Source organism: Crocodylus porosus, unplaced genomic scaffold (genome assembly GCF_001723895.1).
Source record: "Crocodylus porosus isolate Cpor-Errol unplaced genomic scaffold, CroPor_comp1, whole genome shotgun sequence".
Taxonomy (NCBI): Eukaryota; Metazoa; Chordata; order Crocodylia; family Crocodylidae; genus Crocodylus; species Crocodylus porosus.
This window is the reverse complement of record NW_017728943.1, coordinates 118,535,551-118,561,876: the sequence shown is the minus strand read 5'-3', so window position 1 is coordinate 118,561,876 and position 26,326 is coordinate 118,535,551. Positions and strand designations below refer to the sequence as shown.

The 26,326-nt window shown below is 41.4% G+C and overlaps 1 protein-coding gene across 1 annotated transcript in view; it reads right to left on the bottom strand.

Moving 5' to 3' along the window:
- Window positions 1-26,326, bottom strand: part of SYNE1 (spectrin repeat containing nuclear envelope protein 1) — a 514,523-nt gene that overhangs the window by 148,328 nt on the left and 339,869 nt on the right. The window contains exons 84-91 of the mRNA XM_019550064.1: window positions 24,917-25,099; window positions 23,995-24,132; window positions 21,365-21,550; window positions 20,133-20,255; window positions 16,097-16,279; window positions 11,895-12,038; window positions 2,604-2,798; window positions 1,323-1,463 (exon numbers count right to left, since the gene is read on the bottom strand). Of these exons, the coding sequence (XP_019405609.1) occupies window positions 1,323-1,463; window positions 2,604-2,798; window positions 11,895-12,038; window positions 16,097-16,279; window positions 20,133-20,255; window positions 21,365-21,550; window positions 23,995-24,132; window positions 24,917-25,099 (1,293 nt within the window). The remainder of the gene's footprint in view (window positions 1-1,322; window positions 1,464-2,603; window positions 2,799-11,894; window positions 12,039-16,096; window positions 16,280-20,132; window positions 20,256-21,364; window positions 21,551-23,994; window positions 24,133-24,916; window positions 25,100-26,326) is intronic.

Here is a 26,326-nt window from a genome sequence, read left to right as displayed (position 1 = left end):
CAATCTCTGCTAGCAGCCTGAAGGGGTGAATATAATTGTATAATCCATTAATAATAAATAAATTAATAATAGAATATACTGTTCATATTTTAGTATTCATATTTTAGGCTAAGATCAAATTTAGTAGATGACCCTGGACAACCAGATACTGCTCTCCGCCCCCCCGGAACACCCATCCTGGATGAGGGACCTCTGCAGATGAGAGAGGACAACCCTGAGACCTTGAGAGGCCTCCTAACCAAGGGGGAATCCCGTGGGATGAGTCTACAGAAATGATTCTCAACCAGAGTGCCATGGCACCCTGGGGTTCTCTGAGATCCTTTTAAGGGTGATGCAGACTGCCACATAATGTTAGCATTGCTAGATGTGTAAACATGAGTCACAAGGTAAACCCAGAGATTTCAAACAGAAATCTGTAGTGTTAAAAACATTCTGACCTGTTGTGGTTCTTCTGAGTTTTTTGCAGTGCAGAAATTGCTCTATTAATTTACTGTAGTCAAAAAAGAGTAAACTAAGAGCTGGCATTTTCTGAGGAGTGCCTTCAGTCTAAGTAGGGTGCCTTGAGTCTAAAAAGGTTGAGAACTACTGCCTTAAACAATGAATACTTAAAGTATACCTTGTCATTGTTACAAAATCCAGAAGTCTAAATGTTACCTTAATTGCACAGGTAATTTTGGTAGTCTTACTGGTTTTGTATGGTTGTAACTGAAAACAGAATCTGATCTAAGGTGAGGAATGAACATTCCTAACCCTAAAGCCATACATGACAGCTCATACTGGGATCACTAAACAATGGAAGGCATCTAACCTTGGACACACCTAAGACAGACACATACATATACAGATTTCATGTAATATTTAATGGGATACAAAACTATTTCTCTCAGGATGCAGGATGCCATCACCTGTACCATTACAAAAACAAAGCCATGCTGTAAACACAGCACAGCTACTGGTGACACAGAAAGACTGTGTAATGGTCACTCAAAATTTGTTCAAAAGTAACCGACTTTTTGGGTTGATTTTTGCAAACAAAAATGAATCCTAAATTAACTTAAAAAAATTGTCTACCTAGTTTGTGTGTCTTATGTGTTAGGAAAGCAGAACTTAGTTTTGCTGGATGCTTATTTTCAATGCCAGGTGAACTACAGGTAGTAGAATCTCACAGGATGAAACCCTAAGTTGTGTGTATACCATTTCATGTAAATCAGCCCAAAGTTTCTAAAATAGGGGGAAAAAACCAATATAAAAAAAGAGTACACAGGATGGGATCATGCATCCTTCTGAGGTCACAAATGAATGAATGACAAGAGGGGGGGTACCTGGTTAACAGAAGCATCTGTATTAGCCACAGGTGAAGGAGAGCGACAGGCAGGTGGAGAAGAAATCTCACTGTTGGTTCCCTCCTCCCCAGACTCCTCAGTGACAGGTGAGAGTAGCGTGTGACAGCGACCAGCAGTCATCTGTCACAGGAAAGGCATCCCCAAAGGACAGGAAGAAGATCAGTCAATTATCTCCATATCAGTTTGGATAAGATGTAGACCCCCCAAAAAATTTAATGTGTGTTTAAGGTTGGAGTTGTCACCTTAAAACCCCCTGCTTCCTCCAGGCCCGGTAGAGCCTAAAACTAATAGTTTAGAAAACAGATATACTAGCACTTGATATTTTTATGTGAAGATGTAGGCTCTTTCCTGTATTCTAGGGAATTTAAAATATTTTTAGAGTCAGCACATTAATAAATTAGAGGTAGGCCAAATGTCAACTGGTGCAATGCACAATGAATTTGAAGCAGCTGCTTCTAGCTACAGCTACAACACTCAATATTTTGTATTTCGGGTCAGGGTCAATGAGGAAATGAAAGATGAAAAATAGAATTAGATCCAGTTATTTAAAAAAGTATAAACAATAAAAACACCTTGCTATCATACCATTTTTATTTTTGCTTTTCTAAGGTTTCTAGATACTGACAAATCCTGAAGTCCCCACTATGTTGTCACTCAGACAAAGCTCCCACTGCTTTCACTCAGACTTCAGTGGGAGGTTAGTTAGCATGAAGACTGAGCTAAATAAGATCTCCAGTGCATTTCATGCTCTATATATTGAGCCAGCTTTTATTTCTAAGTATACCTGCTAGGACATGGTAATAATAATATTGATTACTGCAGTATAGTCAATCAAAACCCTTTCACAAAGGGATTTCTGGATTATAAATGCCTGTACAGGTGTCATAGAATATTGTTGCTTGTTTTTTCCCAACTTTGTCATTCAGTTCAATAGCTGAATATTCAGAATGTTCAAGTTTTTATATTTAGAAAAAAAACAACAAATACTCAGCATACATGCTCAAATGTCTCCATTTCATTTTATCAGACTGATTTCTGTCATTCTTGTAAATAATTTTATCCCATATCTGTTCATTAGGTGAACTGATGCACAAATCCTTTAATTCATAGTTGCAGCTAATGCTACTAAGCACTACCCTGGTATACCAGTGAAGAGAAGCATACAGTGTGAGCTGTGGCAACTGGCTGCTGTGCAGGGTTGCAGTGATGCAAAAGAGAGCAGTACTTGATAAACAGTAATGACACCAGTTAAGTTCTTACCATAACCACAGACGGGTGAGCTGAATGGGCTGGGAGGAGTTCTGAGTCCAGCTCCTCCATTCCTTCTGAAAGCCCTTCCACTTCTGTTACAGTCAACAGCATAGTGGCATGCTTGGCTTTCATTGTCAGCATCTTGCACTTGGAATTCAGCGATGCTATCTGCTCCTGATATCCTTTGATCTTGTGTGCTAGGTCCTGAGAACACATTTTTTTTATGTGGGTCAGATACAGCAAATAAAGGCCATAGGACTAGTAGCAATTCTGCTTCCTTTGGGTAGGCAAACTACCCTTTCTGAGGTCAACCAATAAAAACACAGCTCTGTGTCTCAGAAACCCGACATCAGCAACAGCACTAGCTGAAAGGCAGGATGTTGACTGTAGAAGAGAACAAGTCAGGCTGCATCTCACTGCACAGCTAAACCACAAAGCAAAGAGCTATGCAGTGAAACCGGAAAAGTGCTGAAAGCCTCTCTGTGTGATACTGAGAAAAGGGCAGAATATGTCATTTTCACATATAATTTCTAACCTGAAACAAATTCCTTATGCTCTATCTTAAAGCTGAGAAAAGACAAATTCTTTTTTTTTTGGTTAAGAAAACAAGATGAAAATCCCCAGATGGTGCATGCCATGAAAATGAAGTCATGTGATGAGTGGAACTGTAAAAAATGCAACACTCAGCTCTCACAAGAGTGAATACAATAAGCAGTGTACACAGTAGCACACAATGCTTGCATAAGGTAAAATACACGCTGGATCAGTCCTGCTCATAACCCAGGATTGTGAATAGGGAGCTGGATGTGTTATATTCCTCATCTGTAAATTCACAGATTTCTTTTTCTAATTATTTTTAGTTTGATTAGGTATTCAAAGCCAAAATCTGAACCAGACACAGTAATGCTTCTACCTTAAGATGAATCAGGGAATTTGGTTCAAAACAGAATTAACCAAAAGCCACTGCTTTCCTATGATTGTGGCTCTACACAGTGAATTTATTCAATCAATGTTTGATCACTGATTTCTATGGCTGGTTACCAACAACACTATAAAATACCAAGGCAAGAAGAAAGATCCAAAACTAAATGTGCCTAGGGAATGAATTACTTTCTTAATCTTAGGGCTGCTCCTGAGAGACCAAAGGATGCACCTGGTGTGGGGAAGTTTTCACGAGCTGCAACTTGCACAGTACTTGTTTTATGTATAAATACAGAAGTTCATTGTTCAAGCTCCAGTGTAGGGTCACAGGGATGCAAAAAAGAGCAGTACTTGATAAATAGTAATAACAACAGTTCAGTCCAACAATTTTCAGAGTGCTAAATTCACAGAAAAAGATCACTGGGGATGTTCACACTTGTGCTATTGGTGTTATCCCTGGAGACTCAATAACAGAGCAGAACAATGATTTACAGCAGTGGTTTTCAACCTGTGCCTGCACTATACTCAAGGGGTCAATGAAAAATGAATATGATCAATGAAAAGTATGTAAATTCCCACACTTACAATTCAAAGGGGTCAGCACCTCCATTTGAAATTTTTTTAGGTGTCCGCAGATGAAAAAAGTTGAAAAACACTGTTTTACAGAGTTAAAATTCTATTTTCAGAAGTATGCCTGATGCATCAGCAATCTCTGTTTCATACAAGTATTTTTATTTTGATGTCTTTACATTTTTCAAGTGCTGACACAAACAAAGAGACAGGAGACATGCCAATGTTTTTGTAAAGTAGGAGTATCCTTGTCTTTAATATTTCAGAACCATGAAGTTCAGTGAAAAATCTGTCTTCATCACTTCTTGCAATGTCCAAAAGAACCTTCTGTTCAACATTACTCTGTGCATACCAGCAACAGTTAAATATGAACAAGAAAACTATTAAATAATAGCTACAAATCCTAATAGACTAACAGTACCTAACATTCTGAAAAAGTGAAGTAGGTGAGGTTACTGCAACCAAGTTCAGGTATAATTAGTGATTCTGATGATTACATAAAGGTTCATTAAACGAGTTACTCAACATCTAAATGAAATGATTTTCATATTGGAGTAAGGGCTAGATAATGACACATACTTATAGGTTAGGTAGGGTGAGCAGCTCTTTGACCTGGATTGGCTTTTTGTTGGTACTTGGCTCACTATACACCAGACCCTGTCAGATGCCAGCAGCAAAAGTCGGTCTCCTGTTTCATCTAGGAAGCTGAGCAAAGCCTCTGACATGAAGCAATTGGCTCTGGAATAAACACTTCATTAGATCAAACAAACCATGCTCTACTGGCCTCAAATAGTTATTTGCTCCATTTGCTAGGACAGTATGGCTGCGTTGAGACAAGCACAGATGTTTGGCTCCCCAGGGACAAGTAGCAGCAGCACATCTTGTGCTGCTGCTACTTGTCCCTGGGGAACATTTGTGCCAAGTGTGCTTTAGCATGTGGCAGGTTACGATGGGGACGGTAGGGTAGGCTGGGGCCAGCAGCCTTACTTGAGGTCCTGGGGGCCTTTAGGGCTGCAGCAGCAGTGATTGTGCTGGCCGGAGCCTGGCTGGCACCTACACCACAGCTCTGGGTGGCCCAGCTCCCCTTTACAGCTGCACCCGCTGCCCGTGCATGTGCTGCTCCCGTTTTTATTCCCATAGAAATAAAAAACCAGAGCAGCGCGCACACAGATAGCATGCCCTTGCAGCACAGAGAACACCTGACTGTGCAGCATGTGGTGCTGCAGACATGTTTGCAGCACCACATACTGCACAGCTGTGCTCATCTAGACACACCCTATGTGTGGCAACGTAAGGTTCAGCTTAGGTACCATTTTAGGGATTCAGCAGAAACTCCATTACAATTCCATACACTCAATGTTAGATTCTCATGCCATCACCATTCACAGGATCCAGAAACACTTGCATAGCATGTTGGATACAAAACATCCAAGTATAAGGTCCATCCCAAAGCCAGACAGCTCAAACTAGTGCAGTAGGGGCATGCCAATGTCTGCATTCAACAGTGAACCAGGACTGATGTTCCCACCATCCTGACTAGCCTCCTTTGGTTCCCTGACCTGAATGACTACATACCCACTCCTAGCTGGATCGATAGGGAACAAGCTTTAGGATGAGCCTGGACTGAGGCAGAACCTTGTGCCCTAGATTCACAGCAACACATCTTAATCTTTCCATCACCACGCTCTCTGCATGTGTCCTCTCAATTGAAAAAGTTACAAGGTAAACAGGACTAAATATGCAATTGATAAAGGAAACTTAGGAGGAAAAAGGGGGAAAAAAAGGAAGCTTGTCCAACAGTTTTAAGGGGGCCTGATTTTTTTTAGTGGACATGCCAGAAAGTACACCTAAGTTCTTTTATGTAGGTGTTACTCAACAAAAGAATGCTTGGTCTGGGTGGCATTTGGTTGCTGTTTTATGTTGCTGTGGTAGGATAGGTAGAATAGCTGCTTACATCCTAGAGTCATTAGCTGTATCCTTATATTTCATATCACAAAAGTGCAATGCGATGTGATAACACCCTGGCAGAATATGAGAGGTATATTGCAACCCTACAACATAACTGGAGACACAGAAAATATCCTGCAAGTTGCAGTATATCCACCAAAATCATGATAATTTCAGAAACAAAAGGATGGGTGGCCATGTCATCATGTGCAAATCTGGAAAATCAAAGTTCTAGAAACACATTTTTGGATGGTATGATGCTGTGTGTGACTTACGTTTATTTATTTTAGATTTATATGCCACCCTATCCAAAGATAGCTCAGTATGCCATACAATAAAAACAAAAAGGTATGAAATACAAAAAAAAATGCCTCAAACAATACTTCAAGACCATAAAAACTATAAGCACCTATACAGTTAAAACCTCTGGCTGTTCTGCGTTAAGCTTATATGTAGGGTTACTTCTTGGGTTACTGCACAATTTCTGAACTATAGGACAGCACTGCCTTTCTATTTTTGTCCAACTGATATTCCAAATACAGCTCCTATAAGTGCAGGAACAGGTGTTGCATTTGTCCCTGGACAAGTTGTGCCTGTGTTTCCCAAAACAGAAATATCGTGGGATTGGCCTGCACACACATGGAACTTCTAATCAGGGTTTAGGGAGAGGCTGCATGCACTGCTGCTTTTCTGCCATTGATTCAATGATTGAATCACAATACAGCCATTCAGCTATACTTTTTGAAGTCCTGGGATAAATTATTAATAATTCTTATCCTGTGAACCTTTTTAGGATTTATCTCAGGACAAGGGACATGGAGGTTTGAACAACTGCATTCTGCATTCTGCTGTATAGTGGTTTATTCCAGGGTAAATGCAAAGTCTGTTTGTATCCTATGCCCCCCTTAAACCTTGACCCAAATGAATGAATAAATGAAGCCCAATGAACATCACAAAAATGTCCAATAAGCCTTGTTTCCACTTAGCATCTGCACTTTGCCGCGAACTCAAGCAAGTAAACGTATAAGCCCATAAAAATGGGTATCAAATCTAAGTCCATTTAGAAATGTTCCCTGGAGATCTTTCAAACATATTCCATAAGAAAGATATATTTTATTTTATTCTATTTAACATAATGTAAAGTTTGTATTTCCTACCATTATGGCTGCCAACTCAGAGTAAATGGGCCTTTGACAGAAAAATAAGCTGTGGCTGGAGTAGGTGGCACTCACATCCTGAAATGTGGGGGAACTTAAAGGTGTGTGACATAGTCCTTTTGCAGGCCAACTCGCGGAGGCAGTTAAGTTAAAGGATGTGGTCGTCATGGGTGACCTAAACTATCTGGACATTTGCTGGGAAGAGCAGTCAGCCAGGTCTGACTGTAGGTTCCTGGCCATGTTAGAGGACCTCCATCTAACCCAGGAGGTGCACAGTCGCACCAGGGGAAATACCTTGTTAGACCTGGTCCTGGCCACAAGCCACAACCTGGTGAGTGGACTACGGGTGCTCGATCACCTGGGTGATAGCGATCATTGCCTATTGGAATTCATATCCAGCACAGGGTGGCAAAGGCCTGCAGCAAGACAGCAGCCCTGGACTTCAGGAGGGTGGATTTCATTGAGCAAAGGAGACTAGTCGGGGAAGCACTGAGGTCCCAGAGGGGTGGGGAGTTGGGAGGCCAAGAAGAGTGGTTGTTCCTGAAGAAGACAATCCTCCAAGCCCAAAGGGTGGCAATCCCAATACGGATCAAAGGGGGTGAGAGTGCTCATAAGCCCACATGGCTCACCAAAAGCATCCAGGAATGTCTCAAAGCTAAGAAGGAGGCATACACCCAATGGAATGGAGGGGCCATCACCGGAGAGGACTATACCTTCATTGCTCAAGACTGTAGGGGGGCTGTTAGGAAAGCTAAGGCACAGATGGAACAGGGACTAGCAACCCAGATCAAGGATAACAAGAAATCCTTTTTTAAATACATAGCGGGTAAAAAGAAGGTTCCGGGTCACGTGGGGCCTCTGCAGGACATGCTTGGAAATCTGGTGGTCTCACCAGACAACAAAGCTAACCTATTTAACAATTTCTTTGCCTTCATTTTTCTGATCAGGGACCAGGTCATCCCCTCCACCGGGATCCCCAATGGTCCTGGGGAGTTGCAGTCAGGGCTAGGGTCAGAAAGGACCTACTCAGGGAACTTCTGGTGGGACTGGACATGTTCAGATCAGCAGATCCTGACAATCTCCACCCCCGAGTGCTGAGGGAATTAGCAGAGGTCACTGTGGGACCCCTGGCATGGCTTTATGAGTACTCATGGTGCTCTGGCAAGGTGCCAGAGGACTGGAAAAGGGCCAATGTGGTCCCCATTTTCAAAAAAGGAAGGAAGGAGGACCTAGGAAATTATAGGCCTGTTAGTCTTACCTCAGTCCTGGGGAAGCTCATTGAGAAAATTATCCAGGTGCACATCTGCGAGGGGCAAACAGGGGAGTATATGTTTAGGTCAACCAACATGGGTTCATTAGAGGCCGGTCCTGTCAGACCAACCTGGTGGCCTTCTATGACCAGGTCACAAATTCCTTGGATGCAGGTGTTGCGGTGGACGTAGTCTTTCAGGACTTTAGGAAGGCCTTTGACACCGTCTCTCACCCCATTCTCATTAAAAAAATAAGTGATTGTGGTGTCGATGCCTACAGTCAGATGGGCTGCCAATTGGCTGGAGGGCTGCACTCAGAGAGTGGTGGTGGGTGGGTCATTTTCAACCTGGAGGGATGTGGGCAGTGGGGTCACCCAGGGCTCGGTCCTCAGGCCTGCACTGTTCAACATCTTCATCAGCAACTTGGACAAGGGGGTGAAAAGCACCTTGTTCAAATTTGCAGATGACACTAAGATGTGGGGAGAAGTGCCCATGCTAGAAGGGAGAGACAGGCTGCAATTGCATCTGGACAGGTTACGGGGTGGGCAGATGAGAATAAGATGGGATTCAATACTGACAAGTGCAGGGTACTGCACCTAGGGAGAAAGAACCAACAGCATACCTACAGGCTGGGGAATTCCCTTCTCATCAGTGCAGAGGCAGAAAAGGATCTTGGAGTCATTATAGACTCCAAGATGAACATGGGCTGCCAATGTGGGGATGCAGTCAAAAAGGCTAACTGCACCTTGTCATGCATCCACAGATGCATCACGAGCAAGTCAAAGGAGGTGATCCTCCCCCTCTATATGACATTGGTCAGGCCGCAGTTGGAGTACTGTGTCCAGTTCTGGGCGACACACTTCAGGAGGGATGTGGACAACATCAAAAGGGTCCAGAGGAGGGCCACTCACATGATCAGGGGCCAGCAGTGCAGGCCCTACGAGGAGAGGCTACGGGACCTGAACCTGTTCAGCCTCCAAAAGAGAAGGCTAAGGGGGATCTGGTGGCCATCTATAAACTGGCCAAGGGAGACCAGCAGGCAATGGGAGAGTCCCTGTTCCCCCAAGCACTACTGGGAGTAACAAGGAATAATTACCATAAGTTGATGGAGAGTAGGTTCAGGCTAGATATCAGAAGGCACTACTTCACAGTCAGGGTGGCTAGGATCTGGAACTAACTTCCAAGGGAAGTGGTGCGCGCTCCTACTCTGGGGATCTTCAAAAGGAGGCTAGATAGGTACCTTCCCAGGGTCGTTTGACCCCAGCATTCTTTCCTGTCCATGGCAGGGGGTCGGACTTGATGATCTGTTCAGGTCCCTTCCAACCCTACCAACTATGAAACTATGCAGTTGCTAATTTTAATATAAAAACTGGAATAGAAACTACTGCCTCTATTTGCCTTAGTGCTGTCTCCCTGTAGAGACTTCTCCTGGCTACTGCACTGATAGAAGCACGTGTCCAGTGAACCCTGCACCTCTCCTACCGCTTTCCTGTGCACTGATGTTTTTAGATCTGTCCTCTAATTCAGTAATGACCCACTAACCCAGCTGATCAGTTTACACACAATATCTCATCTCTGTATAGGGTTTCTGTGCAGACTTCCTCAGCATTGTTGAAGTCCTCCTTCCACAATGGAATACAGAGATTTTAATCACATGTCTTGTTCTGTATTATGTCCTAAACAGATTCTGTGGCAAATGTGACAGACAATAAATTACATGGCATGGAAGAGAGGGGGGTGCTATTTCAAGAGAGGCAAATTAAACCTGTCTTTTGAAATTAAAGATATATTGCCATCTAGTGTCAAGAATGATTCAAGGGTGAGCCACTGACAAAACAGCCATCTAAACACATGAGATACAACAACATAAAGGGAACAGAGTTGGGATTTGGGAATCCCAGAGTTAGCCTAGTAGCATGGGACCTCCACACAGTGTCCTAGCTCATGTGATCTTTCAAGATCTTTCAAAGCCCAGCAGCTCATTCCAGTAAGAGCAAAGTTTTGCCCCATGACAAAATGATTTGATTAGAACACTACAAAAATCTTACTGCTACGTTTTTAGCTCTAGGTCAATAAATTTGGCAAGGAGAAACTTTTGAAATACTTTGAGGACCATGTGTGGAATAACATCTGGAACTATATTATAAATGGGAAGCTGCTGAGAGAGACATCTCCCCTGCTAAGCTAGCTTTTGAGGACCCCTAAAACATTGCTCCATGACTGTAATGGGGCCCCTACCCCATCACTGAAGGAGAATGGGAGCCAGGTATCAGCTGGACAAATTGATACTGGCAGGCCCTTACATAAAATGGCCACCTGCCCTTGGTACGCCAGCACAATGAAGCCAATGGTTGACATGCTAGGATGGAAGTAGTAGGTCAGGTGACCCAGAGACAGACATATGAGCCCAGGACCCAAGACAAGGTGGGCAGGCTGGTTCTACAGGTTGCAAGAAGCAGAGCTCCGTGACTGGACAAGGTGGAAGGACTCCCGACTGCAGGAAGCCCCTGCACCATCAGCCACCTGAAGTTAGGTATTTTGAATCTTAAAGTCATAGAATCATAGCAAATTAAGGTTCAAAGGGACCTCAGGAGGTCATCTAGTCCAACCCCCTACTCAAAGCAGGATCACCCTCAACTAGATCATTTCAGCCAGGGGCTTTGTCAAGCCAAACCTTCAAGGATGGAGATTTCACAGCTCTCTAGGTACCCCTTCCAGTGCTTCACCACCCTCCTAGTGAGAATTTTTTCCCTAACATCCAACTTAAAAACTTTCCTTGCTGCAGCTTGAGACCACTGTTCCTTGTTATGTCATCTGCCACCACTGAGACCTCCACACCTTATATTGTAGCTTGTTGCCACAGTGTAGTGTTAACCCAGGGTGAGGAACTGTTTGTTCGGAAGCAAAGGCTTATACTTTTTCATTTGTATTTAAATACTGGAGGACTGAGTTGTGGCTGTTGGGGGCAGAGAAGGGCACCAAGAAGGGTGCTGGAGCACTCCTCTGGTCCTAGATCCTTTAAAAGAGGGAAGCACTGCTGTAGCAGAAGGACTGTGGTGTCAGACAGCAAAGACTGGGGGTGGGGGGGCTGAAGGGCCCAGAGCTTGAAAAACTGTGGGTGGAGGGGCCCCAGAACCTACGGCCCTGAGACTGTGGACCTCAGGTGGAGGGGCCCAGCCAGTGGGCCAAGGCATGGGGGCCTCAGTCCAGACAAGGGCCTAAGGACAAAGCAAAAGGGCTTATTCCAATATAACATCAACACATGGCAGGTGAGACAACAGGGTGGGGACCCAGGCAGGCCAGAGCAGGTGAGCAAGGTGGGACCAGGCAGCCGCCGGGGCGTAACTTTGCTAACTCAGCTACGGACCTGCTACCGTGACCCAAAAGAACCTAAGCTAATCAAGAGATCCCTCAAATTATCTCACCATGCACAACATTTTAGCTGCACTTTTTACCTCATGGCATGAAATCTGAGCTTGAAGTTCCTGGATGTTACTAGTTGCAACAGGTTTGTCTTCAATCTCGCGATGAGCACTCTCTATCATTTGCTGCAAATGTTTCATCTCTTGTTCATATTGCTCATACTGTACCACTGCTTCCTAGATAGAGAGGAGAGAAGAATAAGTATGCAGTGAAACTAAAATACTTGCTTGTTCATTCTATTACACTGCCACTCCCCTAAGCTTGAACAGACATCTATTGGAAGGACAAGCTATGAACAGAAAGCACAAGAGTCTATCTGCACACTTTAAGACTGATTTTACTCCACAACAGGGCTGTAAAAATGACAATAAAAGTTCCACAGTTTTTTTTAAACACTCCCGTATCAAATTGGCTTATTTTAAAAATCAAGAAGTTATTTAACTATGTTCTACCTCTGCACCCCATTAATTTAAGGCTTGATAATAAACTTGTTTTCTTGCCTGGGATTAGGATTTAACAGGAAAATCTGCCTGTAACACATAGGATGGCAGAGCTTGTTTTCAAAGCTCTGTTGGCTTTGAAGTACTAACCACTGTGAAAGCTTGACTTTCACTGTATTATACACAGATACAAGCTATGCAAAAAAGGCCTGTATCTGTATTTTACAGTTTTCTTGGTTAACAGGAGATAAGTTATTAAATACGGAAAGATGAGTTTCATTTCCATCTCTTCCACAGATTTGTATGATGCAGGGGAGGTGGGTGTTAATTTAACTGCTGTATGCCTCAGTTATCCCCTCCATAAAATGAATGTGGTAATATTTACTTAACTCCAGGACTTTCGTGAGATTGAGTTAAGGTTTGTAGTGCCCAATACAGCCTTCAAATGGAAGGTACCATATAAATAAAAATTGTTTTTAGTGTGAATACTGCAACCCTTTAATGGTTATATTTAAATAATAAATATTTTCTGGTGAAATATTTTTGTAAAAATAAAGGAATGAACAGCTTAAGTATTCTCCTCTGGTAATAACTACTCCAGTTTTGTCGGTGGCAACAGTTCTTCGATTCAAGGATGATCTCTACTACAGCTCATTCATGGGTTTTGAGGTAACTTAGAAGTCCAATCCTTGAGTCCCCAACCCATTGGCAGAAGTTGCAAGTCTTTTGCAGGGGGAGTAGGCTGTAGGCCAGGGTTTCTCTCCTTTTCCTTTCTCTGTTCTCTCCTCTTTGCTTTGAGGGCAAGCCACATTACCTCGAAATAGGCTGCCACTTGGCTGAGGTTGTGCTGCCATTGGTGTCAATCTGCAGCCACGTCCTTCCAGCTCTTGATGTCAGTGTCCCGGGACAAGGGGGAGATTTGAACCCTGAAGGGTCAAAGAGGGACCCTGGGGGACAGCACATCCCAGAGAGAGGGAGGAGAAAGGAAGAATGAGCAAAAACAACTCACCGGCAGCACGAGGTGCGGCGGGACTGGAAGCGGCAGTGGAAACCACAGTGGATCAGAAAGAGGTGGCGGAGCCCGCGTGACTCATTAGCCGTGGTTCACTTAAAGGGGAAATAGCTGGGAGAGAGGGGGAGGAGAACCGACCCAGGAGTATAAGAAGGGGAAATAGGCGGACCGAAGGAGAGGAGAGGTGGCAAGAGGGTGGCGAGAGAAGAACCCTCGGGGCCACAAAGGCAGTAGAGGGAACAGGGGACGCTGCTCCGGGCTTACAAAAGGTATCCAAACCTTGCCCAGGGGGAGACGCTGCCGGCGGACCTGAGAAGATGCAGGTGTCTGGGCTGAATATAACCCTCGGCCCGCGAAGGGAGCCGACGGGAGCGACCTCATCAACTGGGGCTCAAGGCTGACAGAAATATGAAGCAAGAGGTATCCATACAAGAAGGCCAACTGAGACCTTCACGCTTAAAACAGAGGACACAGACTGGAACCCTGTTGAGGGAGGGCTCCTTCATTGAGGAACGTAGAGGGCATACTTATTGGAGAAAATCCCCACCCAAGCTTGCATAATAGCCTTTAAGGGGAAGAGTAGTTGGGGTTTAAGAGGATGGCACAGCACTTGGCATGCCTGGGCAGAGATATAAGGAAGGTTGTGAAGGCGTGTTGAAGTAAGGTCACTGTAGCCTCTTGGTGGACCTAGTATTGTTATTATTATCATTGGCATCACTTCCGTTATTGCTCTTAGTGTCGTTACTGGTGGGTGTCACAGCCAGAGGGAGCTAGGGCCCCTAAGCTCGCACGAGTCAGGAAAAGGTCTGGGTTTATTGGGTCCTCTTCCTAGGCCTGACTAAAATCAGGAGGGACCCTACATCAAGTAAGGGTCGGTCATTGACAACCACAATAGCACACCGCTGAGGCTGGGATAGGGCGAGGTCCAGGGGAGGTTGGAGCCTCGCGAAGAACATCACGCCTTGGCTGCGGGGAGGCAGCCAGGATCAGACAGTCGTACCCCTCCACCACTGAAATATCATCGAAGTTGTGTCAGGCAGGATAAGGAGGGGGAAGACCTCCTGAACCAGGAGATCAGTGACATCTCCCCTAAGGGACGGAGTGAAAGGTTACCACCAAGTCCTAGGGCCGGGCGGCACAGGATCGTATGATCGAGGCTCGGCAGGTGCAGTCAGCATCCATTTTCTTTAGGTATGCCTTTAATGTGTCCTTGTAGTATTTCTTCTGACTGCAAGATTTCAAGCTGTTGCTAATCTGAGAGTAGAGCACTTGTTTTGGGAGTCGAGATTCATGAATCCACACAAAACGTCCAGTTCAGCAAAGCTGGTGGTGCTTGAGGATCACTGACTCAGTGCTGGTAATACTGGCTTCAGCAAGGATGCTGGCATTTGTGTAGTGATCTTCCCATTTGACATGGAGGATTTTCTGGAGGCATCTTTGATGATACATCAGGTTGAATAAGATAATCATAATATTCTTGAGAAAATAATGCAGAAAGCCTCAGGGCTCACCTTTTCTACTCCACTGTCAATGACAAATTGCAGTGTACAGTGCAATCAAGAGCTTTATCAAACTGTTCTCACTTTACTCCAAATATGTCATTTCTATCTTTGCACGCAATAGATTTTTCAAAGGTAACTACTGATTTAGCTGCACAATTCTTGTTATTTGCAATGGGAATTGTGCAGATGCATCCAATAGTTGGCTTTGAAAATCTCACCGATCATATATAAGCAGCAATGACAAAATGTAACGAGAGGATGGATCCTGGTGCTAGAAGAGTTGAAGCAAAACAAGAGAGTTCTTTTGGACAATTCATTTGGGAATATAATAAATGACAAGGAACTGAATAACTTGAAAATGTTTATGCATGAGGTCTTAATATGAGCTACAAATAGAGAAGACCTCAAAACAGGTTGGAAAGATGATAAAGCAGATTTTCAACACCAATTGTTGGAGCTTTTGGGTTGCAAGGAGCAGCCTCAGGCACCGTATGCACCACAGATTCAATCTTGCCAACATCCATGGTTTTATCTTGAGTCTAACAATATTTGTCTTTTTATTCTAAGTCTCAACACCTGGAGTGAAGAACTTTTAGGGCAGTTTCACATTTCATTATAAATAAACAAAGAAAGAAAAAAAATTGAGTTTCCTTTTCTGTAAAGAAAGTCTTGGAAATGTGACTCAAGTGCATGCTAGAAGTCTAAAAAACAGACAGCAAATACAAGGAGCCTTGAATTAAAAACACTTCACCTTTTTATGCCAATGTCATGATTTTTCTAACATGCAGTATTTGCATGCTTAGGGTTGATAACACTGTAGATGCCTAAGTAATAAAACTAGGAAAAAGACAGCTATAGCCCCCTCAGTCTTCTCATCTCACAAGGACAACACTTTTAACTGCACTTGAAACAAAATTTTTATTTTTCAGTAAATAGTCTCGTTGGAGCCAGATTAAGTCAGGGAAATGCATGAAAGATGAAGGAGAAGGGCAAACAACTATACCTGAGACTTTTTTGGAAATGAAAATGAAATACAAACTGTATATTGAAGTTTTTTTTAACTTTTTTTGAGAATTGAAGCAGAATATCCTGAAAGTAAATTGATAATGTACTTAAAAACCCCATAAACATAGAAATGTGTAAAATTTAATAGGTTAGCATCTTAATGTTTTCAGGCAAAAAGTAGCTCCAGAGAAGGACAGCATGAATTAATCTGCAAGAGTGGAAACTACTTCTACTAGTATGGCACTTTTTCAAATCCAATCTTATTTTACACTTGCCTGCATTATATTGCACTGCTGGATGGCTGTGTGCTGCAAACGGCTTGCTTCCTCCTGAAGCCTAAGGGCAGTGTGACATATTGGCAGACTGGTTACCACTTCTTCAGGCATCCTTAAGGCACTCTGACAGACCTGTACTGCATGCACTTTTGGCTTCAGTGTCTCCATTTCAGACAGCAAATTCTAGGAAAAAAATTGGTGCCACACTATGTCAGCTTCTTGAGAACTTCAGTAGCATTTCACAAAGCAAGGTATAAACAACCCCAAGATCAATTAATAGAACAAACAAAGGATGGATTGCTCTGTTGTTAAATAAAGTTTAATCAGAACATGCCCAATGTAAGGTTGCTTTTGTATTATATGCAAATATTATTTTTTATTCTTAATCAAACAAAGGGCACTTTAGCTTTTGAATTTAAATAAAAATGATCACGTAACAAGTATTTTAAACAAAACTGCTTGTTTGTATGACTACTTCAGTCTGAAATTTTTTTTTAAAGAAAAACATAGAAGCACATTTTAAAAAGGAACATTGCTCACAAGCAGTGTTTATTTGCGCTCATAATCCTCCTTTGAAAATATAAAATTGTCACTGAGAATGTTATTTACAATTCAATAAGCAAGCAAATGGAACATAATGCAGCCCCATAAAGATCTTTCCCTCAAATTAGCACCCTCTGGTTTCCTTTGTTTATTTAGCCTCTCTTTAGTCTCTTTTCTTTCCATAAGACATGTGCCTCACTGCTATTCATATTCATGAGAAGAGCATATGTGCAGTGATAGGAGCAGACTGGGACTACTTTCTTTTTATGGCTACTGAGTTCACTGAACTCTGAATACAAAAAGAAATGTGTGGGTGAAGACAGGGATATTCACAAAGTCAGACTAAATTTTAAAAACAGGAAGCTGAATCCTCAGGAAAATCTATGTGATAGTAAGAGGAGCAGATATTGGCTCTTCTTATCTCCACTTGTGACTACAGGGTTACTGCACTGGAAATAAGGCAGTGGATCTTAGGGTTGGAAGGCTAGTCTGAGAGTTCATCTACTCCAACTTTTACCACAGATGCAGCATGTGTTGTTCCTGGCCCATTCCAGACCGATGCCTTTCTAGCTTCTTGAAAACCTCCAGAGAGGGAGATTTCATGAATTCCCTTGACCACTTATTTTATTGTCTTACTGCTCTTACAGTTAGGAAGTTCTTCCTGATGTTTAATATAAATCTGCTTTGCTGCTACTTAATTCCACTTCCTTGTGTCTTGCTCTCTGTATCAAGGAAGAACAGTTCTCATGCTCCTTTATGACAGGTTTTTGTTTTGTTTTTTTTATATGAAAGCTACTTTGACCCCAGTACTCTTTTCTGCCATGGGAGGGGGTTGGACTCAATGATCTGCTCAGGTCCCTTCCGACCCTACTAACTATGAAACTAACTACTATAATATCCTTCCTTAATCTCCTTTCTTGTAGATTAAACATACCTAGCTCTCAAACTTTCTTTATACAGCTTGCATTCCAACCTCCTTATCATCTTCGTTGCTTGCTTTTAGATCCCTCTCTAGTTTCTACAAGCTTTTGAAAATGTGGGGCCTAAAAGTGGACACAATACTCCAGCTGAGACCTAACCAGTGCTCTGTAAAGATGTAGTCCCATGCCTTACATACAATACTTCTGTGAATGCAATCCAAACTCCATTTTCTTTTTCTTTTTTTTGACCGCATACTATTACTGACTCATTTGCAGTCTCTGATCGACTAAATTCATCAGATACACCTTGGTAGCACTATTGCCTAAGCAGTTATCCCCCATTTCATACTTGCACATTTGTTTTTCTTCCTTAGGTACAATATCTTACATTTCTTTTTACAATTTTACTTTGTTGTCTGAAGTCCAGTTCTTTAATGTTTCAAAATCACTTCACTCAAAATTGTAATCCTAGCCTCTAAAGTGCCAGCGGTATGACCAAAAGAAATGCAAAATTCTACAACTCTTGGTTCAGAGATGATACCTTTTATTAGACCAATTAAGAAAATCACAAAATTTATCTTTTTCAGGCACACACGCCCTTCCTCAGGCTCAGGGAAATATTAAAGATGGTAAAAAGTCTCAATAAGTAGAAAATTAACTTCACTTTTTGCACAGAGGAAGCTGAAGGTGGAAGTCTGTTCCCAGGATGTCAGAGCTTGAGCCAAGAGGGTCACAACCAAGGGGGTGACAAAGGGTCCTACCTAAAGTCCCCAGTCAGGGGATCAGGAAGCAGGCACATTAAGAGGACAAAGGCTCTAATATACAGAAATGTGTTTCTTTCTTTTATGAAGGAGGGTAGATAACCTAAAGCTCACTGAGGTACATGCATTTCTTTACCAAATGCCATGTCTGGGCATACACCAGCTCTTGGTCTGAAAGGCCCTGGAAAGCTTAATTTTGGAACTGGCATTCAGGGATACTCTGTTTGCTAAGTCAGTCTCCCTCCAAAAAACATTTCTACTTCTGGTGAGGGGATATATAATGGGAAGCACAGACATTCAGCCTCTGTCTATAAATGGAGGATTTTCTCATATACTGCTCTCTTCCCCTTCTCACCAGGCAGCCTGATGGAACAGGATTTGTCCCCATCAAGAATAATCTGAAAACAGCTTCATACTTTTATTCTACTCTTCAGGTGGTTGAATGTTTGGTTCACATATATTTTAAACTTGTGTGCAGAGATTTGGCTCCAAGCACATTAGTTACCAGAAGTTATACAGCTCAATTCACATGCAAAGCTCTGAAATGTATCCATATCTACATTTGTTGTGGATTTTAATCTTTTTCAAGATTACAAGAAAAACTCTATTCTATCAGTGTAACCAGCTGATATCTGGTTTGTGCTAATAGAAATAGAGTAGTTCTATATTAGTCTGGATTAATATATTTTAATCGGGCACTTGGAAGGCTTGATTCTGGTTATTTTGTCCATCCAAAGGAAACAGCAAACAGATCTCCATAACAGTCCAACTGCAATATAGAAAGCTGCACTCATTTATGGAGGTAATATAACCTTGGATGTAGACTAGTGGCTTGAAGTTGCAGCAAAGTAAGTTTAGACTGGATATCAGAAATTTTTTTCTGATTGTTCAAACAGGGAGGCCATGGAATCAACTGCCTACAGAAGTTGTGCAATCTCCTTCCTAAGAAGCATGGGCTGTTGGCTGCAACCAAAACTGAGGATTGCGACTGGGGCATGCCAAAGCTCTGACAGGACTAAAACCCAGAGGGGTTCCTGGCTAGAGGGTCTTGCCCCTCCACTCAGGGTCAGACTAATCAAAATATATGGGGTCAGGAAGGAATTTTATCCCATGGTCAGATTGGTATGGACTGTGGGTGTTTTTGCCTTCCTTTGTAGCAGGGATTTTGACACTCTTCATTGGATCTTAAGTGTATTTTAACAAGCCTTGCAGCAGCAGGACATTCACAACCATTGTCACCCTGCTTTACCTGTGGCAGGTTAGGGTATTATGATTTATGATGTTTGACATGGTTGCCTGTGTAATTTTAATAATAGGCTAGACATAGACTTGCTTGGGATGTTTTGGATAGGCATGATCCTGCCTCAGGAATAAGGTTGGTCTAGATGACCTCTGGCCTCAGGAATAAGGTTGGTCTAGATGACCTCTGGCAGTCCCATCCAGTGCTACTTTTCCATGATTCTATGAGTAGAATAAGCCATCCATAATAATAAACAGAATATAAGCATAATATAATAATATAGTAAGCAGGATATAGGCTGGAGGAAAATTTGGGGAACCCAAGCAAATTCAAAAAGACTTGTTGCTAGTCTGAAAAGGGGGAAGAGGATAGCATGCAGTCTCTCCAGACATTATATGTAAGAATCCATGTTGTTCCATCATGGTACCCAAAAAGCCTTTGGCATAACCATTTGTTTCTGTGGTTTGAGGTGTAAGCAATAAAGGTCAGGCTGCAGACCAGTATCTTTTTCAGTAGACAACCTGCAAGTTTACCTGTAATCCAGGCAACACTACATGTCTTAACTCATTTACCTGTCTGTGTGAAAGCTGTTCTTTCAAACTCAAACGCCCAAGCTCTGGAGAAGTTAGGGTTGCTTGGGCTTGTTCCAGTGCAGCCTGTAGAGCTTTCACTTCAGCTTCAAGTCTCTTCATATCCTGCAATATATGAAATTCAGATAAGGAAAAAAAAAAAAATATATATATAGTCTTAGGTCTTAAAATAGTATCCTTCATTGTATTGTAGGAACTAACTCACATGTAACACCATTTTTAATGAAAACACCAAGTTTGTAATTAAAGTTAAATATTTGTTATCAGTTTAAATATATAATAGTATTAAGTCCTAGTATATTAAGTTGGAAAATGAGAGATGGCACCGACAGTATCCTCTCAGCTAAAATTTAATCTGGACTCAATGGATGGTCCTCACTTGTGCTATACCTGAGTACAGCTATCAGTCTACTGCTTGAGGAATGATATGATGACATGTATTATCAACTTTATGGGTTATAAGTGGTTTACAACGTGCAATGTTTGTGTTACCTACTGTGATTGGCAACTGCAGAACTTCTGTCACATTACTCTATACCTTCACTGAACTAATGGTCTGTGCTGGGTGAAGGGTCATGATTCAGTTTTAGTTAGAAGCTTCTCTACATTTTCTAGTTACCTGCTAGCCATTTCTAATCTATATTTCTAATACTCCGGTAGCAGCCACCAGCAGAAGAAATGCTATATTACAGATTTTTTCTGCACTGTTTTTCTGAATTAAAAAAGAAACCTCTGAGCCAATTTCTGGCCCTACAAGCAATGATTCACTATACTTTTGAACATGCCCTTTGTGCAAATCCCTCCCATGGGCATACATGAATTAGGGATAACACAAGTGAACTGTAACACTCACTTATATTTAGGGTTTGCACCTGAAAGCACAGACTATGCTTGCATAAGCCTGAAAGGGCCTGCATCTGGATACATCTATCTGACAGTGTTGGCCTTGGTCCCATGACTGGGATGTGATCCAACTCTCATTCAAATCTTTTGAAAAATTCCTCCAGACCTCTCTAGGAAATGGACAGGACTCTTTAGGAGGAAGTTACTGAAAATGGTAGAGTATCATTTCAGGGTCATGTCCCACGATGCTCACTTCATAAATCACAGATGACCTGTGTTATGAAAGTTCCTCAAAATATGATGACTGAAGCCCTGAACTGATAGATTTGGTTACTCAAGCTGTCAGTTAACTAGGAAGGCACTTTAAATACCTTGGCTGCATCCTGGAGATTTGGCAGGCGTGCTTTGATAACCTGCTGTAACTCTTCTGTCTGCCGTCCCAGTTCCAACACTTGCCGAGACATTCCTTCAGTATAGTATACACTTGCAAGGTATTCAATTTTTTCACTCATGGCCTCAAGATCATCGTGGATCTCTCCAGATTCTTCAAGCATGGCCTGAATGGAAGAACCATATTAACAGAATAAAATGTAAAATGTTATCAGTAAAAAATTCAGACCTATGCCCGACTTTAAGAATATCTTTAAGTCCATCCTAATTCTGCAAAGCACTTAAACACAGACTTACATTTCTGTACCGGATAAAGTTCTTTTGACTTCAAATTGATTTATGCAAGTTCCTACCACCAAACATCTACTTAGGGTTTTCACTTAGCCATCAAAAATAAGCTGAAGTTACAGATCTACACATTAAGTTGCACAACATATCACTCTGATAGGCATATAATATGTGTCTGATTGGCTGGATATCTGCTACTTGTACTGGACATGCACAAACTTGTAGGCAGGGGAGACAGCGTGGTGGTTGGCAGAGTCCTGTCTGTCATATTGAATATAATAGTTTGAATGATTGTAATAAATACCCATTAGCCAGTTTAGAAAAAAGGCAAGGCTCATCTTCTTATTTAGGCCATTGCTTGTTTCTGCCTAGGTGTTGAATGTCTTGATTCTGAATTTTATCGTTAGAGGCCTTGCAGCGAACGTGCTGAATGTCTTGGTTTTTGAATTTTATCTCTAGAGGTCTTTAATGAAGTTAACCTAAAAGTGACTCTTGAGCAAACATTGAGAGGTTGAAACCTAGGGACTTTTGGAAAGAGGTTGGCAAAAGAGGTCACAGCAGTGGTGTGGAAAATTTCCCAAAGAAGATCCAAGAAAGGAATCTGTTGGGTTAAAGATCCAAGCCCAAATTTGGGAGTAGTGACAGGTTTGGGTAGGAGGGACCCAAGACAGCAACTCACCCAATAAAAACTGTAACCTACAGTCCCAGTTTGGAGGTTACCTCACTTACTGAACACCAAAGAAAGAATTACAAGTGTAGGCCCCGAACAGACTGATCACCTGAACCACCCTCTCCGTGAACAAGAGCTCCCGTTCACGCTGAAGCCAAGGTGCGTCCGAGTGGGACCGAAGGAAGGGGACTTGTTCCTATCACTGCTGAGACCAACCCTAAAACCATAACTAAAGAATGAAAGTATACCTGGGGATTTGGTTTCTAGGAATTCTATGATTGTAAGTATACCATGAGAAATAATAGTAGTGATTTCAATTTAACCTTTACTTGTAACTGTAGTTGTTTTTGTAATACTAATTCTTATAGCATTATTTGGGAAGGATTTCTTAAAGCTAAGCAGTGTTATATGTGTAGCAAGGAATTTTAAAATAAAATTGTGTTGTATGTGTAAATGTGCAATCATTGTGAAATCATGCAATCAACCAAATACTCCCCCAGCCAGGCACATCAAACGAATCAGTAAATTGTGTGGGATCTTTCTTTTTTCCATAACCCACTAGAGACACTGCCAAAAACATCAACAGACTTCTCAGGAAAGGCCTAAGCTAAACTCATAACAACACTGCCTGCCCTGCCTCTCTCAGGTTGATTTCTTCTGACAAAGAAGGGCTTCATGGCTACAGGTAAGTGAAGTTTAAACCATTCCGCTCCATTGTCAGTGAATCTGATCCAAGGCTTATACAAAAGCACATGTTGTTGGGTAAATTCACTTTCCCCAATTGGAACAGACTGGGAAGGACTGATTCCCAACCTAATGTGTCATTCCTTTGTTCCTACAAATATCCACTCTATACAGCCACACACAGAGCTCACACTTGCATGGTTAAAGAGACATCAGAATGTTCTGGTAAGAAAGGGCATGGAATATTTTGGGAGCAATTAAGCAGCTGTGTTGGTAGAAGAATGAGCTCAAGGTACAGATGAAAGAGGCTTATGTCAGCAGGGTTTAGATAAATGGCATGTTATGATAATAAGCTACAGGTAAAATAAAATGACACCAAAATCATGTGCACACAGGATACAGCATAATGTATTGTCAGAAAAGTCACTGCATTATGTGTATCTACTGTATCTAATCCATCTGTAAAGAATTTTATGAGAAAGATGCTAAAAAGACCAACATCTATTTTATTTTATTTTTAGAGAATTATTTTAACAAATGCATAACCAAAGATGTAGAAATAATTTTTCAATGAATAACCAGATTTTTAATTTGGAATCATTTGGGTGTGGTATTTTGGTTTGTTTTTTGTTTTGTTTTTTTTACCAGCAGGAATCAGTATGATCCCTTTTCACAGGGGTGCTGTCTGCAGTGAGAGCCAGCAAGTATACACGTTACACTGTCTACTTAAATCATCATACACTGGAGATTGAGTAAAACAACGTTTTTATGCAACAACATCTGAATAAAAGTAAAGACTAGGCTAGAATAATATGAGAACCTGAAGTTTTCAGTAATATACATGTTGCTCTTCCAATACCTATAACCCCTGAAAAAAAAAAAATCACATTAATAGCTATTGCTTAGTTCAAGAAGCTCAGTATTTTTTTAATTGAATGGTCTTTTGTCATATGTAGCTCATTTGATTACCTGATACGCCTTAAACTGGTCACGAATCTGAGAGGCAGAATTCCATGTGATGCTCCCATGCACTAATATCTTGGCTTTCTCGATCCATTTCAGTATGAACTCCAGCATCTCATTATATTCCTCTAGGTGTGAAGCAGCCTGAAAATAAAAGGAAGAACTATTAAAAAAATATGAGATTAATCCTGTAGAGAGGAAGTCTCTCACTCTCTCTCTTGCTCCATATATATATTAAATGCAAGTGACTTCATTTACTTCTCCCCTTTTAAGTGACCCTCCCTCACAAAAAATTAAAAAATCTTTTCAATTATTTTTCTAATTTAGTAACTATAGTCTATATTTGTGAGGGAAAATTAGGAAAGTCAGGTATGGTTTAAAAAAAATTCTTAATAAAGAAACTAGGACACAGTAGGAGTGTGTGTAGGTGGATGTACATGTGCAGCAAAGTGCACTTCCTACATGTATTTCACTCTGACATATACAAATGCCTGCTCCCTTCCTGCTCAAGATTCAGACGTAATCAGCCATTCTTCCCTTTGTGCCTTCTCTTATTCTGTCCCTTATGTGTTTCTTTGCCTCCTACTGTGCCACGCTTTCTACCTCTATTTAAAGACTTTTTCTCCATCTGGCTTATTGACATCAATTTGCAAAAAAAGGGAAGCCTTACCTTTTTTATGTGATGCAAAGCCAAAAGCTGCACAGCTACAAGCATATTATGTGTACTATGCTGGAAATGTTGCTGAAAGTTCCTGTTTTTAGACTTAGAGGGTTGTTTGCTAATTAATGCACTTGTTGTCATGACAACAAAAGCAAAAAATGCCACACTACAGGCCAGTATAGTTCTGCTCTAAATTCTATAAATTCTTGTTTTCACATTTTTCTGGTGCTTCACAGAGGAAAGGATTGAAATGATTGGACACTGTACCTGGTTCAGTTTGGATGCTCGGTACTCCGCCTGCCTAATAGTCTGTTGGTGCAACCCAGATAGTTTCCCTATCCTATTAGCTAGTTGTTTAGCTAACTGAGTGTTCTGCTCTGCAAAGTCTTGTACCGCTGCATCCAGTTCCACCAGCTTTATATTACAGCTGTCCAATTCTTCACCAAGGATCTGGAATAAGAAGAGAGCAAAATCAGGATGGGGGTTATTCATAAATCTGCTTTGCTTGTTTAAATCCTGTTCGTTATACCTTTTCTATCTCTGGTTCCATTTCTATTTTGGCTGCACAGCATTAAAGTTTGTTGAAAAAGGCACAGCAGGATATGGGCTCAGCCATTCAATCACTGCCACTGTTTTTTCCCTGAACAAAACAGCTAATATTTTCCCTCTCCTACCTGAAGACTGAATCACTACAGAGTTACATCAACCACTGCTGGCCAGGGTGCTGTGTTTGTCCTTTGACTGAGTGGTCAACACACTATTGCCATGACAACGTTTTTTGCTTGTTTGTTTTTTATTTTTCCAAAATGTATCCTAAGGTTACATCATTCACGTATCCAGCCCATTTTGCTTTCTATTATAGTCCCATCATTTTGTGCTGGGCGTTATAGATTACTTGAACTTATTATTAGAGCAATTTAGACAGCCCTTCAATAGAAACATATGGATAATCTGTATGTTTTGGAGTCCTACTGCACAAAACTATGAGGAAGAAAATAATTTTTACCTGTTCCATTTTTAGTACACTAAAAAAAATAATCTCAGAATTTAAGGTGGAAAGTGGCTGTATGAGGGATTAATCTTTCCTATTTTCAGTGAGATATTTCAACCTACTCAAACATATGGCAAAGATGCATCATAGAGCAAGTGAAGTCAACAATGGCCTATAATAAATGAGTGGAAATCATAAAGGTGATATATCTGATTCATCTGTAAATAGATACATTTATTTACCTATTTAAACACCTACAAAGCTATACTTCATGCATACATATATCCAACCCTGTCAGAGAGTTGAAAGCTGAAGAATATCTTTTAATTAAGCTTTACATTTGAAAGAAAACCGTTTAAGACAAGAACTATTTATTATTGTTCAGACATGTTCAAAACATATTTGTATTCCTTACAGATTAAATTAAAAGTTTCACTTTAAAATAGATTACTGATATTTGAAATAAACTTAGTTTTACAATTGCAGTTGGGAATTTTTTTATAACAATGTAGAAATACTACTAACTCTCCAATTACAAGAATTTTTCATCCAGTCTGGAGATGGACAAAAACACATTTAATTAGCTTTACACCCACTTAACTGAGGTAATTATGATGTACTAGTTTCAGTGTAATACATTTCAGTGGCTTTTGTGCAACAGATAAAAGTTGTCAAGAGGCACATTT